This window comes from Hyperolius riggenbachi, chromosome 10 (assembly GCF_040937935.1).
Source record: "Hyperolius riggenbachi isolate aHypRig1 chromosome 10, aHypRig1.pri, whole genome shotgun sequence".
Taxonomy (NCBI): Eukaryota; Metazoa; Chordata; class Amphibia; order Anura; family Hyperoliidae; genus Hyperolius; species Hyperolius riggenbachi.
Genome location: NC_090655.1, coordinates 209,381,645 through 209,401,203, shown reverse-complemented (window position 1 = coordinate 209,401,203; position 19,559 = coordinate 209,381,645). Strand labels below are relative to the sequence as shown.

Sequence of the window (19,559 nt, the reverse complement as noted above, 5' to 3'; positions counted from 1 at the left end):
CAGCGCTGACTGGCTGAATTACCAGGACTCATAGCAGAAGATCCGGGTGGTGGAGGACAGTGAGGGACTGATTAGCCTGAAGGGGGCTGGAGGAAGCCCCAGGTATGTATAAAACTTTACTTTTCATCCGTCTCAGTTACCCTTTAATTTGTAGTCACCAAACCAAATTTTAATAACATATCAAATTATTTGATTTCATCAGCAAAGGGAGTGCATACATTTGCATAAATCAGCATCAATGCAGAATTATTTCCATCTCGTTGATCATCTCTATTAGTGACACAGCTACACATCAGGCTTTATTCTTACAGCATAGATGTTATTTAGTATATATAAGAGATTCCTGTGTACACATCATATATACAGTCACAATCAGATATGTATATCTGACCTTAAAAATACGGGGACTGCTTTATTGAAGCAGCACAAGTAACTAATTTTGATTGGTTTATTTCATTTTTGTGGACTAAGCACAGCTATTACTGTATATATACATTATTTTTAATGACTATTATCTGAGAAATAGAACATTTTATCATATTTTCTATTTTAATTACAGTTACAAATTCATTAGGAGTCGGAGTCGGTGCATTTTTTCCCGACTCCGACTCCAGGCACCCAAAATTGCCCGACTCCACGACTCCGACTCCACAGCCCTGGTGGAAGGGATGGAGGGGCACTTTGGTGTCTCAGCCTTAGATGTGGGAGGACCTTGTCCTGGCTCTGATCATACCAGGGCTGTGGAGTCGGTACAAAAATCTTCCAACTCCGACTCCTCAGTTTATGAAACCACGACTCTGACTCCAACTCCGACTCCGGGTGCCCAAAATTGCCCCGACTCCACAGCCCTGGATCATGCCACCCAACTTTTTGAGATGAGAAAGAGGGACACTTAATCCACGCCCCTGCCACACCCCTATTCATGCATACCATAAAGATTTCATAAGAAAAATATGTTGTTTTATCGTTTATTCTGCACTGGTCATTTCTCTACTGGTTTATTTTCCTTCATATTAACATTTTAAAATTAATAATATATCAATTTAAAGGATGGGAATAAAGTTTAGTGTCAAACACATTTTTTAGTAGAGACATAAATGGTACTTTTCCGTTAGCCGGGCGCAAGTTGAATAGGGCAAAGTATGTGTTCTGTGAGCCCGTTAGCTGTCCGTAACTTTAATAGGGCAATGTAACAGATGAAGCCGCCGGCTTTGGTTCTGCCTCCTCTCCTCCCCCTGCTTCACTCCTATAGAACACTGGCAGCCGGGGGACACGCGTGTCCCCGAGAGTCATTCGTCGCAAGAAACAAGCAGAGTGGGGAGGCTGCAGACACTGCTTCTGCCAGCACCCGCTCTGCAAAAACGAACGGCAGGATTCCCTGCCGCGACGAACGACTCTGGGGGGACACGCATGTCTCTGGCTGCCAGTATTGTATAGGAGAGAGAGAGGCAGGGGGAGGAGAGAGAGCCGAAGCCGGCGCCTTCATCTGTTACATTGCCGCCAGCTTCATTTAATTCAATTAACTCACTTTTGATACATTTGGCCGCAGCGAGACGGCCAGTAAAAACTAGTTACAAGTTACACGTATTCCACTTTTATTCCGCGGCAGACACATTACTTTGCCCTATTAAAGTTGCGGGCAGCTAACGGGCTCACGGAACACATTACTTTGCCCTATTACACTTGGCTAATGGAAAAGTAGCAAATAAATAGATTTACATAGAAAGAGGGGAAAAGTCCTGAAAGAGGGATAAAAGAGGAAAACAGAGGGACAGGGCTCCCAAAGAGGGACTGTCCCCCCAAAAGAGGGATAGTTGGGAGCTATGCATTATGAATGAATGCGATATATGCATAAATTGTATAAACAAAACAACAAGAAAGCCAATTCTTCCCACAACCTCTCAATGCACCGGAAACTTTATTAAAGCTTCCGTTCTGTGACCCCTGTGCAATGACAATTACTGCACCCCCATTAACTTTTTGCAGTTACGCATGCGCAGTACAATATTTGAGCATCAAACTCATGCGCTGTACGCCTTCACTGAAATGGCATGCGTTTCACGTCTAACCAGCCGCCATAGTAGCACATGAAGCGCCGCCCCGTGACTACCCTGCTGCTACTCCAGCGTGTGCAGCTTTTTGTGCGGCGCTTCCTAGAGCGGCCGCTAGAGGGTGACGTTTATCGTGCAAAAGTAACGTGATCCTGTTCGGTGCGGGAGTCTGGCCGCCATTGTTGTTTTCCCTCATGAGGAGGCGGCGGCAGGGAGGCGAGTCTTTGTGCGTGCGCTGGTCTGCAGGCTGCCGGTAATAATGGCTTGATGAGGGGGTGGTGCTTTATAGCCTCTCTCGCGCGGTAGAGGCGTGCCTGGCCCATGTGCTCGGCTTACTAAGGACTTGACTGCATTGCAATTACTTCATTATCGCAGTCCATTTATTTATGTATTGTATTCTGATATGTTTGATTATTGTTAATGGAATTATTATTATGTATATATAACGCCTGCAAAAAGCTGGGCTCAGGAAGGCCTGTCACATACATGTCTGTGAGGTATGCACTCCAATGCATTGCTTTGTCCTGCATCATCATGGCCTAGAATAGCCACCTCACCTCCAGCCAAACACATAGTTACCAGCCTCACCTTGACTTTACTGCATTACAGTTACAAGACCCTATAAGTCTTGCTTTAATTTTTTTCTGCCTGTTTTGTGTATGTTCCTCTGGCTGCTTACCAGTGTGCTTCCATATTATTATTATTATTATGGATGTATAAATCACAAACATCTTCCATGGTGCTATACAGAATAAGAAATAAACGGTGTACATCATTCTTATTATTTAGTATTTATACAGCACTGACATCTTCTGCAGCATTTTACAGAGTACATATTCATGTCACAAACTATCCCTCAGAGGAGCTCACAATCTAATCCAGAGGTACCCAAACTTTTTCAGTCAAGGGCAGGGTCAACATAGCATACATAAAATTATTCTGACAAACATTTCATTGAATCTAGGTATTCATTCCTCCCCAATCATGCTCAGAGGAGAACTCCCAGCAGAAGCCATTCAGTCATGTGGCGCTCAAAGAACGTCTTTGTGCACCAGACAGTAAAGCACACCCAGGTGACAACATGCCGTCCAGTTGGACAGCAGTGTCACCTGAAGCAGAATTGGATTGAAAGCCAGCAAATTACTGCTCACTGGCTTCTACAGTATGTGGATGGGTGGTGCCAGCTCTACTATTCTAGATGCGAGCAGCCGATATTTACAGGTACGGTGGGCCGCATCTATAAGTTTATACATTTTGTCTTTGGGGGTCCAGTGAAAAAGCCTTTGGCCCGTGGGCCTTAGTTTGAGGACCACTGATCTAATCCCTACCAGAGTCATATGACCATTGTAGTGTAGGGCCAATTAAGCAGTAATCAATTAACCTGTGTGTATGTTTTTTGGGATGTGTGGGAGAAAATCAGAATGCCCAGAGGAAACCTACGCAGACACAGGCAGAACATACAAACTCCGTGCAGATAGTCCCCTGGCTGGTATTTGAATCAGGGACCCAGCGCAGCAAGATGACAGTGCTATCTACTATGCCACTGTGCAGCCCAATAATAATAATAATTATCATAGGTTTTTAAAGGACCAACATATTCCAGAGTTAGGCTAGTTTAGGGAACCCAGCAGGAAACCTCTAAGGGAGCAGTTCTCCAATAGCACCCTCTACAGCAGGAAGCAGGGAGATTGGCTAAATAGTGTGGGTGTATCGTTTAGTACAACCTATCTCAAAGCAAACCTGAAGTGAAAATAAACTTCTGAGGTGATGAATTGTATGTGTAGTGCAGCTAAGAAATAGAACATTAGCAGCAAAGAAAAAAATACTTGTTTTCCAGTACAGGAAGAGTTAAAAAACTTCAGTTGTTATCTATGCAATAGAGCTGAGCTCTTTTACTCACTGGGTGGATTACAGCCCTGTTTTCTGAAGCACTTAAACAACCAAGACACTTTCAAAAAAGAAAAAAACAGCCAAGAAACTCTGAGAGACAGCTTGCGATAAGGTTTTACTGCAGGAAAGTTCAATGGGTCATTATTTCTGCTTTGTTTTATAGCTTCAAAGAGAGTTTGGTTTCTAAAATGCAAATATGACCGTATGATGCAATGTTATAGAAAAAAAAAATCTATATAACTGAAAATAAAAATATGAGACTCTTTTCTTTGCAACTAATGTTCTATTCATTATCCGTTCTACACATACAATTTATTATATCATACATTTATTTATGCTTCAGTTTTGCCTTAAACCTAGCGGTTTGAGAGGGTTCTGTCCACCCAATCACGATCGTAGAATTTCTCTATGAGGTTTCCTGCTGGGTCCCCTAAACTAGACTAGCTCCCATATTGTACAGAGTAAGAAACAAACATGGGGTACATAATAATACAAAAAAAAAAAAATACATATACGGTGCTCACTCTGTGCGTATCAAAATTGTTTTTTATTTGAACAGACTAGCTACCGGATTACTCAGTAGAGAACTGTGGCCCCCATCCCCTTAAAAACAGGAACCAATGGGAGACCAAGAAGACCCTGACTGTGGAGTCCTAGCACCTTGAACTGGTTCCACACTGCCCACAAACACCAGCTAGCCTGCCACATACATAATCTTGCTGGAGCTCCAGCATATAAAGCAATGCTCTGTAAATGCATTACCCATGCATGCGGCCAGTCATACAACGGAAGTTTCTCAATACTCCTCCAAAGTTGGTCAGATGAACTGAAGGTAGAAGAGCGGGTTGGCGGCACATGTTCCGTTGCAGCGGAATGCTTCTCTGGCGATTTTTCCATCCTACGCTGTATCTCACAGAGGAGCTCTGTGCATTACCGACAGTTTTTTCTTCTAAAACTGTTCTAACCAGCAGAAGAACAGTTCTGCATGATAGTAAGAAACTTTCCAAAGCCTATGTAATAGTGGCAGTTTAGCGTGGATTTGTAGAGCTACACTACAGTTAAAGCGGACCCAAACCAAACATTTTTTTAATTAAAAATATTTAGTTGCACCACTCTGACACATACAAAGATAAATAAACACTCCTTCAAACCTATGAGCATTTCAGTGCATGCTTTTCACCTTTCTCTTTTCATAACTAGGGTTATACTGGGGGCAGCCATTAGCAATTCCTCCATTGCTGGACACCATCTACTCCACCAGTTTGCCGGATTTTGTCCCGGCAATTTGAAAGGAAGGGAGGGGTTCCTCCAATAAATGTAAAATATTTTATATTTGACATCATGCAGCTGAAAAAAGGCTGTTATTTATTATTATAATTTAGAAAATAGATTTTATTTCTGAAATCTTGTATTTTTAATTTGGGTCCACTTTAAGAAAAGTGCAAATCCATTCCTTAACTGCTGCAAATTAAGAAGTGCTCATTAGCAGTTCTATAGATGAACAGGCTAGATGTGATTTGTGAAGGGCTCCCCCCCCCTCACTCAGAGCTTGCTGACAGCAGGTGTGTTGGTTACCTCAGCAACAGCAATTCCCCTCACACACTGCACTGCCTGAGAGACCTTCCTAACTCCTTCTATTCCTTAGAAGGAATCTGCACTATTTGGTGATTTCTTAGGATGCCTGAGACAGTTCTGCACGGATTTCTAAAAATCTACCAATATTTTGTCTCAGACACTCTTGATAAATCTGGCCCTGTGTAACTAGCCACAGCAAAACCTACAAAAGCAGCATTTTCCCTGTTGTCATCTGTTCTAAATTACAGTGCCAGTCCAGCCTGTAGCAGGCATCCAAGTAGCTGTAATTCACAAAACACTCCCTGGGAAGGGATCTGCACTATGGCCTGGTGCACACCAAAAACTGCTAGCAGATCCGCAAAATGCTAGCAGATTTTGAAACGCTTTTTCTTCTTTTTCTGTAGCATTTCAGCTAGCGTTTTGCGGTTTTGTGCAGCGGTTTTGGTGTAGTAGATTTCATATATTGTTACAGTAAAGCTGTTACTGAACAGCTTCTGTAACAAAAACGCCGGCAAAAATGCTCTGAACAGGAGTTTTTCAGAGCGGTTTGCGTTTTTCCTATACTTAACATTGAGGCAGAAACGCATCCGAAATCCAAAAAATGCCTCACCCGGGAGGATTTGTTTCTGCAAAACGCCTCCCGCCCTGGTGTGCACCACCCTATTGAGATACATTGACCAAGCGGATCCGCAGCCGCAAGCGGCTGCAGAAACGCTGAAAAAGCCGCTCGGTGTGCACCAGCCCTTACAGTCATTTTTCTATAGCTGTAACTCCAGTGTGCAGTACATATCTTTCTGCCAGAGAGGTGATGTTGCTAAACAGTTAGTAGTCTTCTGTTAATAATATATGTTCACACTTTCAGTCTGAAACAGATACGTTCACTGGAGCAGATCAAACGGAACCCCCCCCCCTCCCCCCGGCTGGCAGGTATTTACCAGACAGCGGATGCGTTTACCATAGAAGCCTGTGGTGGGAACGCATTGCGCTCTATTCTCAAAGACTTCCTCGCATGCGGTAAAGTACATGCGGGAAGTTTGCGACCAAAATACTGTCAAGTTGACATTCTCAAAATGTTCTGCATGTTTTTTCCGCATGCGGAAAAAGTGCAGGATTCATGCGGAAACATTTCTGCAAAAGTCGGTATTTTCCGCAATAAAAAATCAATTCTCAAAAATGTTCAGGTGCATAATTTCGTCGTTATTTACCGATTTTTTTTTTTTTTTAATCACCTACAAATAGTACGTGATATATTCCGCATCCCATTGACTTTAATGAAGTCTGGAGGCTTAAAGGGACACTTAAGTTTAACAAAAAAAATGAGTTTTACTAACCTAGGGCTTCCAATAGCCCCCTGCAGCTGTCCGGTACCCTTGCCGTCTCCCTCCGATCCTCCTGGCCCCGCCGGCAGCCACTTCCTGTTTCGGTGACGGGAGCGAACAGGCTGGGGACGCGAGGGATTCTTCGCGTTACTGGCCACAATAGTGCCATCTAAGCTGCTATAGCATATATCATATACCATATAGCAGCAAAGAGGGTGCTAATGTGTCTTTTTTTTTTTTTTGTTAGACTTAAGTGTCCCTTTAAGGGCTGTGCTTTCTGGACTTTAATTTTTTTTTTAAACACTTTTTCATGCGACCTTTTTACCGCATGATTCCCGCATGAATAATGGCTTGTTTCCGCATCTTTTTTCCCGCATGCGGAAAACATGCGGAAAATATTAGTGATGTGGAAAAAATGCGGAGTTTACCGCTGGTGGAAATATAGCGGTAATATTTTGCTGTGTTTTTGCCTCTTAGTGAATAGAGCCCATTGTAGAAGTCTGCTCTGAATGACGTGTGTGATCTGGCCCCCCAATCAGTGGGAGAACTGTGGTTATGTGGACAGACTCGTAATTTATCAATATTGATATGTGGCTGTTTTATGATAAATGCAATGTGTTACAATAGATTAGGGAACTTGCAAGTTGCATAACGATGCTTTCTTGCTTACCTGGGCTAAGGCAATATTTGAATTTGTGATTTTATTGTATTGCAGCGCAGATCAGATCTTATTCTAAACTCAGCCATAGGAAAGAGTGGGAATACTTAGGATCAGTAGAAGGAGGTCATGATGGAGAATCGTCCGCCCTTCCCTCCGCCAGGTAAGGGGAGACTTTTGTTTTGTGTACATTACATTGTGGAGGCTCCATCTAGATAAACACATCTTCTGATATATGACTTAGAGACACAATGTATTCATCCGACGTGTGTTTCTTACAGATGAATACAATAACCGGAACCCTCCAGAAAGATGGACCTCTCCTCATTATTCCCAGGATGTTACACAAGACCATTACATCCCACAGGTAGGTGGACCTGAATGGGTCAGTAATGTTCTCAATATTGATACAAATGCGCAATTACTGTATATTGATGATTAAAGCGAGCCTGCAGTGAGGACACTCACTTCTGGTTTGATACATACCTATGTAGAAAGAAGGCTCTGCATACCTATGGCATAGAGCCTTCCTGGTCCTCACTTAGTCTTCTCGCTCCACCGCTGGTGCAGGAATGACTGGATGGGTCGAGGACAGGGAAGGCTCTATGGTATCCAGAGCCTTCCCTTTACCTAACTATGGGCTCTATTCATAAAAGGTTACCGCAAGTTTTTCGCTCAAAACAGCGGATTTTCCCGTCCATTTAGCAAAGTGGGCATTCATAAAAGCTGTTCCCGCATGAAAATCTACAATCCCCCAGCAGAGCGAGAAATTTCCGCCTTCTGCAGTGTTTTTCTAGATGTATCTAGAAAAAAGTAACAAAATGGCTATTCATAAAGTTTAGAGGAAATCCTCTGATTTTGCGGATTACATACAAGTGAATGGGACAGACCTCCCAGAGAGAGCAGTGCACGGAGGGACTCTGCCGGCTGAAGTGTTTCCGCATGCCTTCCGACAGCTTACCGCCAGCCTTCAGCGGGAGATCTCCGCACTTGCATCGCAGCTGGCAAGATTTTTATGAATTACCACCCAGAAGTCTAAAATACCGCTGCGGTATTTTCCCTCCAGGAGTTTTTTCGCCACAAATGTTTTATGAATAGAGCCCTATGTGTCTAACCTGAAGTGAGTCTCCTCATTTCACTTTCAGTTGATGAAAGTTGCTAAATTTTTTTTAATGTTGTGTTTTTTAAGGATGAAAATCCAATTGGCATAAAAGTTGAAGTGAAAGAGGAAGTAGAAGAGATCTTTGTGATGGGGGATGTGCTGTGTGAGGAGGTGGAAATCACTCCAGAGATCAGCACAGGTAAGGATAAATACAGAAAAGTGCATATTCTACTTATTTCTTCTTTTATCACTGTTAGCTCAATTTCAGCGGAGGCAGCTACAAGATGACTTAGCAGAATAATCTGCAACCCAGGTTAAAGTTCTCCCCCAATCCAAGTGAATACCCTCTCTTCCAGCTGGGAGATACAGAACCACAAACACTTAAATTGGTGGAACAGCATCTGAAATCTTTATTTACAGGTCAATCTTATATACACCCTGATGTTAGGGAAAAAACCAGATTAGACCGGAGTGCACATAGAAAATATTTGAAACAATAGCATAGACATGGTACAGACAGCAGAGACAATAGGATTTGTTATTCTGTAAACAACTGGCAGAGGTAGACTTTGTTACATGTGTTAATTTCTCAATAGACCAGGTTTTTTAACAACAATGCATGAATAGGTCTGAGTCTTCAGATCTCTGTCACAGTGGCTTGTATGGTAATATACCAACTGGGTATTGAAATACAGGTTTTGTATTCAGGTGCCTGGAACTTCTAGAGTGTTAATTATTAATGTATCTGTAAAGCACTGTCTGGAGGAATGTGCTGCTGAAGCAATGATGTCATAATTAAGAAATTGTGATGTGCTGTATATATTTTAATATCGGGGTGATTTAAGCAGCACATTATTACAACCTTTCAACCCAACCTTTGATCCCAACCTTTTCTAAAGGAAAGGGCGGGATCACTTAGATACTATGCACAGCTCTATGTATGTTAGAGATCAATGAGTTAGTGTTGTCATTGGTACACAAATACAATATACAGTTTAAAGGGTTACACAACTACACGATGAATTAACAGTAGTTAGCTTTGCTAGTATATCATCCTAATCTAGCCCTGCATAACTTAATGGAAAACTGAATGTGGTAAACTGTAACAGGTTGCCTAAAGCCACACCTCACCCATAAGGTTAGAACTCCTTAATGCATTTTGGAAAAAAAAAATGATCCTCGAGTGGGTCCAGGAAATGTCAGTTCATTATTGCAGAGTAGAATATTGTTCATTTGAAGGGTGAAGGAGGACGGTGAATTCATCACCACAAGCCCTCATGATGAATGCAGATGTTTTTCTGCCAAGCTCTCACTGTCTCGGGGCAAACAGACAGTGGCGGCTGAGAGCTGGCCGTGTAATCACCGTGGCTACACCCAGTGCCTTTTTGTTAGCAGTTTCATTGTATGGCATTGGGCACCCACAAAAGAAATGGAAACAGATTTATAACAAGGATGTAGCAATTGCAGCCAGGTTGTAGAAGGCAGGGAAGGGCAGACTCAACTTCTCATCCCAGTTGAGAAACCTCACAGTTGCAACAGCAGAGGCGGAGTTCTTCCCAAAGGATGACACAAAAGAAAGGCTTGAAGCAGCCATCACCAACACAGGAGGAGGGCAGGTGCAGGAAGGGCTCATCCTTACAGCAGAGGGTCATCCTTCTAGGGCTGCATCAGTGCAGGAGAATCATATCAGATGATCTCCAAAGTATTCCATAATCAGGTGATATCACAGGCAGGTCTCCAAGTGAACAGGTAATAAAGAACACTTGTGCAGGCAAATTAGTAAAGATGAATCAGACAAGAGTTCAAGGTTTGTCAAACTGCATGAGCCAAGTAATTGATAGCTCAGTCTCAATCAAAGCAGTTATGTAGAGGTCCTCAATGGTAATAAGAAGTTAAACAGCTTAGTGGGTGTGTGCAACCTATTTACCACATGCGTAGCTATGTAACAATATTTTTGACAAAGGTTACTCTCTCTATTCAAATTTCTTTTACTAACATCATACTGTCTGTAAATCCTAGTACTATAGAGTTCTGACACTTAAACACATTTCTCTGACCTTGCTTTATACAGCACAGTATCAATACAAACAGACATATGGAGACAATTACAATCAAATCAACCAATAAGTATTTTACATGACATATTTGTCTCCACCCTCTCCAGGCATGTTAGAACACTGATGTGGGCCCGGTTATGAGGCTGTGTGATTCAGCCACTTGCAGGTTTAGTTGGCCCCCCATCTCACCCCGTGCACAGTAGGTGGTACAGGGGGTCAACGTCTGCTGTTCAAAACCCTCCCCAAATGCACAACACCAGGGTTTGTTTCCCACACCCCTCAGATTGTAACCAGAGACAGACCAGAAACCAACAAAGAAATTGCTGTAAAAGCATTTGTTAGAATTTTACACAATTACAAGTGAAAAAATATAAGTATGTCACTTTGCTTAAGGGACTCATCACCATTAATATTATACACGTACCCAAACATTCACACAATTGTTTGCATTATTCTTGGCAATATGAACAGAAAACCTGGCATGAGCATAACTTCTAGTAATTTGAGCAAGATGATTTTGGACACAATCTCTACATTACATTCATATCGGCATGAGTGCAAGCTCAAGTTAAAATGATTACATTTCATTCACAGCAACTTAATTCCTACTGGAAGATTTACAAACCTAATTCACCCATTGACAGCAAAACTGTTGTGTGCTTTGAATTCTCAGGTATATGCAAAAATACCTGACAAAAAAAAAAAACCCACATAAAAAAACAAAAAACTTCAGATGGAACATGCCTTTCCGTATGTTAATTTTTTATAACCAACTTTAAATTACAAATTTTAAGACATGTTACATCTGGTTCACCCGAAATAAATTGTTTCCTATGCAAAACACTAAATTCAAAACATCACAATGGCCAGCAACTTTGTGCATGGGTCATTCATTATATGAGGTGAAAACCAATTACACATTCAATCTCACCTGCCTTGCCTCAAGACAATTTACAAACCCTCTCCTATAGTAGACAAAGAAAGACAACACATGCACATTTACATAACCACAGTCCGCATACCTTAGACTCCAACAATAATTTAGCTTTTGACTTTTCTGACTGTAGAAAAAAACGATCAATTAAATTAAGAGGTTTATTCCTAACTCTAAAAAAAAATATTTGGATACTCTCTGTGCACAGACACATACACAAACAGACAAACAACATATAGCTGGGATCTTCTTTTGTTTCTGTTTCCTGACACTCTCCTCATTGCCCCCAGTCTTTTCAGGGAAGAGGAAAGAGAAAAAACAAAAGCATTAACACAAGTCTCTCCTAATACATTGAGGGAAGGGGTAGAAACCTGCAACAACTCTGAGCAGATGTCCAGAGATGCATATTTAAAGTACAACCTAGCTGAAAAAGTGCAACCAGTCATACACAAGCAATTTAAATCACAGTTCCACAGAAACTACAGTGAGAGGAGATAGACAAACACATTTATAGTAATTAAAAGAAAAGGCTCAGAAACATCTAGTAGCCAGGCCAGAACATTTTGGAGGGACTGATAAAAAAAGTTATCCTGCGGCCGCAATGCCCATTCAAAATGTCCTGGTCCAGAGAGACACCTGCAACTGCTGAGTGTCTCCGAGAAAAAAAATGAAACTCCTAAATAGAGTTAGTCAGAAATAAGATTCAAAGCAAATTGTGGAACATGATTCTTTCTAAAACTTACAAATCTATATATCCGCATTAAACAGCATCACAGAATATGATACATCATAAATCAAAAATAACCCGTGGGAGTCCCCTTACCTTGAGACTTTCCCATTATGCCAAGCTAAAAAAAAATAGAGTGAGATTAGCTGAGTTTGAAGGTTTATCTAGGGATGGTGACGTCAGTATTAGACTTTACTGGCAAACCTGGTCTCCAGCTTATGTGATTCTTCTATAGTTTCTAATCAGGTTTAAATACACCCGATTTATAGTTTGAATTTTAACTATCCTCTGTGGACAAGTTTATACCTTCAATCTCAGCTTAACCTCACATACAATCTACACAAATCTATACAGTAACATGCAATCTTATATAACTAAAATTCACTTAAGCGACTATACAACAATATACAAGGTTTAGAGAGAATATTCACTTAGACACACAGTACTGCTTTCTTAATTGGGGCATCAGACCCGCTATTTACTTTAGGAATATCAGATTCCTGGGAGAGGCGCTACAGAAGCACTTTCCCTCCGGGTTCTATTAATCCGCTCTGACAGTATAGGGTGGTAATCAAAAAATAGAATTACTCACCCGATACTGTATATGGCGGATCCAACTTCTCGACACCAAACTGTTAGCTCAATTTCAGCGGAGGCAGCTACAAGATGACTTAGCAGAATAATCTGCAACCCAGGTTAAAGTTCTCCCCCAATCCAAGTGAATACCCTCTCTTCCAGCTGGGAGATACAGAACCACAAACACTTAAATTGGTGGAACAGCATCTGAAATCTTTATTTACAGGTCAATCTTATATACACCCTGATGTTAGGGAAAAAACCAGATTAGACCGGAGTGCACATAGAAAATATTTGAAACAATAGCATAGACATGGTACAGACAGCAGAGACAATAGGATTTGTTATTCTGTAAACAACTGGCAGAGGTAGACTTTGTTACATGTGTTAATTTCTCAATAGACCAGGTTTTTTAACAACAATGCATGAATAGGTCTGAGTCTTCAGATCTCTGTCACAGTGGCTTGTATGGTAATATACCAACTGGGTATTGAAATACAGGTTTTGTATTCAGGTGCCTGGAACTTCTAGAGTGTTAATTATTAATGTATCTGTAAAGCACTGTCTGGAGGAATGTGCTGCTGAAGCAATGATGTCATAATTAAGAAATTGTGATGTGCTGTATATATTTTAATATCGGGGTGATTTAAGCAGCACATTATTACAACCTTTCAATCACCTTCTCTGTCAGTAGAGAGTAATAGAGAGACAGAATGTGCCCAGTGGGGGAGCCATCAGCCTTTATTAGGGTGCATACACATGCACAATCACTATCTATTGCAGGAATATGGACTAGATCCCTCTGGCAACAGTTCAGGGCCAAATTCTTTCATTGTCTTTGTCTTTCATTATCTGGTGGTTTTCATACATCTCCGTACAGGGGGTGTCACTTTTTCATCTTTATTTACAGATCTTGTGGATACCAGGGGGAGAGATGTCAAAGCTGAGACAATGGAAGCAATATCTGTAACAATTAAAGAGGAAGAAGTCCCTATGGAGATCAGCACAGGTGAGGAATAAACTTATTAATATTTATTATTTATATAGCGCCAACATCTTCCACTTAACTGTCCCTCAGAGGGGCTCACAATCTAATCCCTGCCATAGTCGTATGTCTATGTATATATCATGTAGTGCATGTATCGTAGTCTAGGGCCAATTTAGGGTGAACACCAATTAACCTATCTGTATATTTTGGGGATGTGGGGGGAAACCGGAGTGCCTGTAGGAAACTTCGGAAAACACTGTGAGATACAAACTCCATGCAGATAGTGCCCTGGCTGGGATTACAACCAGGAACACAGCATTGCAAGGCAAGAGTGCTAACCTCTATTCCACTATGTGTATTTATAAAGGTTAATGTCCTTTAACACTACCCAGTGACTTTACAGTTTGACTCACTGATTAATGGTGTTCTGGGGCTGGAGCACTTTAGTGACCCGGCAAATCTATGTGTTTGTAACTTTAGCAAGCCTTGCTTGCGTCTTTACAGACCGGTGAGAGGACGTCAAAAAAGTTTCCTGAAATTACGGATGTCCTTTGCACTGAACAGTGGTAAAAAATATTATTTAAATGCCTATCCACAGGCTCCTACCTAAAGTGTGGGAGAAAAATTTATTGACACTTCAAAGATTTGAAAAGTTCATGACACAAGATCAATGTATATATTCAGTCCCAATCCTTCATGTAACTGGGGTGTGTTTCTTTATTTTCACTGTAAAGGGTAATAATTCAAGTATGCAAATGACACTTTCTCTTTAGTTGGACCATAGTTAACAGTGTTCTCCCCAGAATTTTTTCCCAGCCGGATGGCATGGAAAAGTAGCCAGGTGGCATAAAAAAGTAGCCGGTGGGGCAAGATGAGAATGCAGGACCAGTGCTTCTTTGAGCAACTCTGCTTACAGCATAGGAGGAGGTGAGCCGATGACAGCCGGGTGGTCACCAAAACTAGCCGGGTGGAGCACCCGGCTAAAAGAGCCTGGGGAGAACACTGGTTATTAGTAAAAAAAAAAATTGATTGTAACCTAAAAACAGATACTTACCAAGGAAGAGACCCCCAGAGGCTTCCTCTGTCCTCCTCCAGGTAACAGGCGCTTCCTGGGGCACTCTTGTGCCATGCTCCCTGCTGTACACAAGTATGGCCGTGCCTGAACAGTGGTATGGAGACGCTCATGGACGAGCAGCTTCAGCTTACTGCAGGGGCGCTGCCATACTTGTGCAGGCAAAGTATAGCCACGATAACGTATACAATAACCTCTTGTCTGATATGTTTTTGGGGTCCATGCTCAGCAACGGTGCAACAATGAAGACATGGGAAGCCTGAGGATCCAGAGGCTTCCCTCTTCATAGGTAAGTATCTGCTTTTGTGATCACATTCTACCTCGGGTACACTTTAAGGGTGGCCGTACACTTATTGATTGCTACCCAAGGTGGCAAAGTGATCGATCCCTCTCTAATCGCAAGTTGCAGCGCTAAAAACTTGAGAATAGAAAATTGAGCGCCAATGTGCAAAAATGTTCTATATTGACTTAATTACTATTATTATAAATCTGCCCAAAGTACAAGAAAGATTCCCAGACAGTACTTCTTTCTCAGTAAAGCAAACACTCCCTCCTGTAGTAGAAGGCAGTAGTGAAGACCAGTGGTGTAGCAATAGGGATTTCAGAGGGAGCAACCGTATCGGGGCCCTTGGGCCAGAGAGGCCCCATGGGGCCCTTCCTCAACCAAAGTATTAGCTGTTTATTGGTCCTGTGGTGGTAATAATCACTTCTATAGATACTTTGAATGATAATAATCATTAACAAACTGTTCCCCATCCCCTTCTTACACCTCTAATGCTGTGGATGACCTTGGTAGGTTTTGTTGCGCCGTATCAAGTGTTGCCTATAGAGTACTTGGGGGGCCAATGTAAAACTCGCACCAGAGCCCATAGCTCAATAGCTACGCCACTGGAGAAGACAGTATGTGAGAAGTGGAAAAGCCAAGACCTGTCAGTGTTTTGTTGCAGCAAACTGTGTATGCTCCATTTGGAAGTCATGAGCTAGTCTTTTTTTAGCAGGGCTGTGGAGTCGGTACAAAAATCTTTCGACTCCGACTTCTCACTTTATGATATCACCAACTCCGACTCCTTAGTCTAATAATTACCAGGACTGTGGGTTTTGTCCAAAAATCATCCGACTCCTTAGTTTATGAAATCACCGACTCCGACTCCAGGTACCCAAAATTGCTCCGAGTCCAACTCCAATTCCACAGCCCTGTTTATTAGAGCGAATGAAAGAGATTGGTGAGACAGAATGTTGTCCAGAGTTGAGAGATATCAGTCCCTATTAGAAGTAATGGGGAGACAGTATGTGGCCAGTGAGGGAGTCAGGAGACATCAGCCCCTATTAGAAGTAATGGGGAGACAGTATGTGGCCAGTGGGGGAGTCAGGAGACATCAGCCCCTATTAGAAGTAATAGGGAGACAGTATGTGCCCAGTGTGGGAGTCAGGAAACATCAGCCCCTATTAGAAGTAATGGGGAGACAGTATGTGCCCAGTGTGGGAGTCAGGAGACATCAGCCCCTATTAGAAGTAATGGGGAGACAGTATGTGGCCAATGGGGGAGTCATGAGACCTCATCATCTATTAGAAGTAATGAGGAGACAGTATGTGGCCAGTAAGGGAGTCAGGAGACATCAGCCCCTATTAGAAGTAATGGGGAGACAGTATGTGCCCAGTGGGGGAGTCAGGAGACATCAGTCCCTATTAGAAGTAATGGAGAGACAGTATGTGGCCAGTGGGGTAGTCAGGAGACCTCAGCCCCTATTAGAAGTTATGGGGAAACAGTGTGTGGCCAGTGGGGGTGTCAGGAGACATCAGCCCCTATTAGAAGTAATGGGGAGACAGTATGTGCCCAGTGGGGGAGTCAGGAGACACCAGCCCCTATTAGAAGTAATGGGGAGACAGTATGTGCCCAGTGGGGGAGTCAGGAGACATCAGCCGCTATTAGAAGTAATGGAGAGACGGTATGTGGCCAGTGGGGGAGCCAGGAGACCTCAGCCCCTATTAGAAGTAATGGGGAGACAGTATGTGCCCAGTGGGGAGTCAGGAGACATTAGCCCCTATTAGAAGTAATGGGGAGACAGTATGTGCCCAGTGGGAGAGTCAGGAGACATCAGCCTCTATTAGAAGTAATGAGGAGACAGTATGTGACCAGTGGGGGGGGGGGGGGGGGAGTCAGGAGACATCAGCCTCTATTAGAAGTAATGAGGAGACAGTATGTGCCCAGTGTGGGAGTCAGGAGACATCAGCCCCTATTAGAAGTAATGGGGAGACAGTATGTGACCAGTGGGGGGGAGTCAGGAGACATCAGTCTCTATTAGAAGTAATGGGGAGACAGTGGGCTCGATTCAGTAAACGGTGCTAACCCAGTTAGCACGCCTAAAGGCTTTGGGCATGCTAACTAGGATGCTAAGTAGTTAGGACATACAAACTACTTAGCACCGTAGTTAGCACATGCAAACTTAGCCCCGTAGTTAGCACATGCAAACTACTACTTAGCACCATGCTAACTAGGGTGCTAAGCTCCATGGTTAGGTACCCCTGGTCTTGCTAATTATGATCTTGTAAAAGATAGGATATTTGGAAATTTAAATTCAATCTGAGCTCTATATATTATGTGACGATCATTATATTATTGTTAACAATACTTCTCATCTTCCACAGTGATAATTGATGCTGAAACTTCTGTTGGAAAAGTTAGGAGGCGCACTGCTACACTGCATATTCTGTCATATGTTCCATTTCTTTGTTGAATAAACACTGATTTTTTTTAAAAAAAAACTAGGGTGCTAAGTAGTTTACATGTGCTAACTACGGTGCTAAGTAGTTTACATGTGCTAACTACGGTGCTAAGTAGTTTACATGTGCTAACTACGGTGCTAAGTAGTTTGCATGTGCTAACTACTTAGCACGTGCAAAGCATGTTAGCACATGCAAAGTGGCTTTTCACTGGCGTGCTAACACTTAGCACCCTTTTCTGAATCAAGCCCAGTATGTGGCCAGTGAGGGAGTCAGGAGACATCAGCCTCTATTAGACGTAATAGGGAGACAATATGTGCCCAGTGGGGGAGTCAGGATACATCAGCCCCTATTAGAAGTAATGAGAAGACAGTATGTGGCCAGCGGGGGAGTCAGGAGGTGTCATCCCCCGTTAGAAATAGTGAAGAGGCATTGGGCGTCATTCACAAAGCTTTTTTCGTCTGTTTTCACCTTATTAATGTTACATTTTTAAGCTCCGAAAGAGCAAAAATATAATATAATTAAGGTAAGAAAAGTAATATTGAAATTAAGTTAATCAAGAACAGCCTACTTTAAGTGATTAATTTGTTTGTAAGTCTGTTGAAAGGTTATTATTGTTAATTAGATGAGAAGTTCTGTGAATAGAGCCCATTGTGTGGGGGTGTCAGGAGCTGCCAGTTCCCCCTGCAGGTATTGTCTAGAGTTTTCCTGCATGTATGATCTAGTGGTTTGGTATACACGCCAGTACAGGACATTCTTAATGTCTTTTTCATTAACAGATGCTGGAGACACCAGAGTTGCCCAGACAGACATCAAATCTGAGGATGAAGAGCTACATATTGAGATTAAAGAGGAGGAAATACCTGAAGACATCAGCACAGGTGAGTAATACATTTAGTATGTTTTTTTGGTACAACTATGATGCTTGTCCTCCTTTAAAATAATTTATATTGTCTGCCTTGTTTACAAGTGGTGTTGGTGTATGATTTCTGCATAACAAACCCGGAACATCCGAATACTGCTAAACACAACATTTCTGTATCATTTCAGTACCGCACAAGCGAACAGGGATAGGGGGAGTGCACTACTTGCGCTTTATGGTGCGTTTCACGTGACTGATGCTTCCTCCTTTCAAAGCCGGAAGGAGGGCTTGTTGGAGTCGCGTGAATGTAGTGAGCTCCCCCTGACTTTGTCAGCTGTGCGGTGCTGAAGTGGGATGTGCAGCAGTATTCGAGTGTTCCAAGTTCTATATGCCAAATTTGAACACCAACACAATTTGGAACTGTCAGAAGCATGCACAAAAACGTTTGTTCATGTGTTTGGCAGCTATACTGATCTAGTGGCTTTTTTTTTTTATCTGCGATCCTCCTTGAGCTGCCTGTCAGCTTATATGGGAAATCTGTTACTAAGCTTCGTATGCATAGCTCAAGCCCTTTTTCATCTTCCCTTTTTTATGTGAATGATAGTAAATCTGCATTAAAGGATAGCAGAGCTGAAAAAAATTAGGAGAAACGGGGAGGGAGCATGCATGTAAGGGGAGTTGTCCTGATGGCCACTGCTCCCCTCCATTTCATAGCTAAATGCCCCCCAGCAGCCTCTTTCGGGTCGCCGAAGTCGGGCATCAGTGCGCAGGCACTGGACCGGCTGCACGCGTCCTACAGCACAGAACCATGGCCGGGAGCACTCTGCACATAATCGTGACGTCACGCACAGAGCGCTCCTGGATGCAGTCACGTTATATAGGATGCGTGGAGCCGGGCCAGTGCTGTGCTCTGATGCCCGACTCTGGCTACCCGGAAAAGGCTGCTGGGGGGCATTTAGCTATGAAAGAAGGGAGGCAGAGGAGAACGGGGGAGTGGTGGCCATTAGGACAGCTCCCCATACATGCC

At 42.7% G+C, this 19,559-nt stretch overlaps 1 protein-coding gene across 3 annotated transcripts in view; it reads left to right on the top strand.

Moving 5' to 3' along the window:
* Nucleotides 1–2,040: 2,040 nt before the first annotated feature.
* The window catches only part of LOC137534328 (zinc finger protein 665-like), a 101,374-nt gene continuing 83,855 nt past the window's right edge, over nucleotides 2,041–19,559 (top strand). The window contains exons 1-6 of one of the 3 annotated variants that reach the window (XM_068255774.1): nucleotides 2,041–2,304; nucleotides 7,551–7,656; nucleotides 7,775–7,860; nucleotides 8,683–8,794; nucleotides 13,800–13,898; nucleotides 18,450–18,551. In XM_068255774.1, the coding sequence (XP_068111875.1) occupies nucleotides 7,623–7,656; nucleotides 7,775–7,860; nucleotides 8,683–8,794; nucleotides 13,800–13,898; nucleotides 18,450–18,551 (433 nt within the window). In that variant the 5' untranslated portion in view covers nucleotides 2,041–2,304; nucleotides 7,551–7,622. The remainder of the gene's footprint in view (nucleotides 2,305–7,550; nucleotides 7,657–7,774; nucleotides 7,861–8,682; nucleotides 8,795–13,799; nucleotides 13,899–18,449; nucleotides 18,552–19,559) is intronic. The other 2 variants (XM_068255775.1, XM_068255776.1) reach the window with 2 other exon arrangements.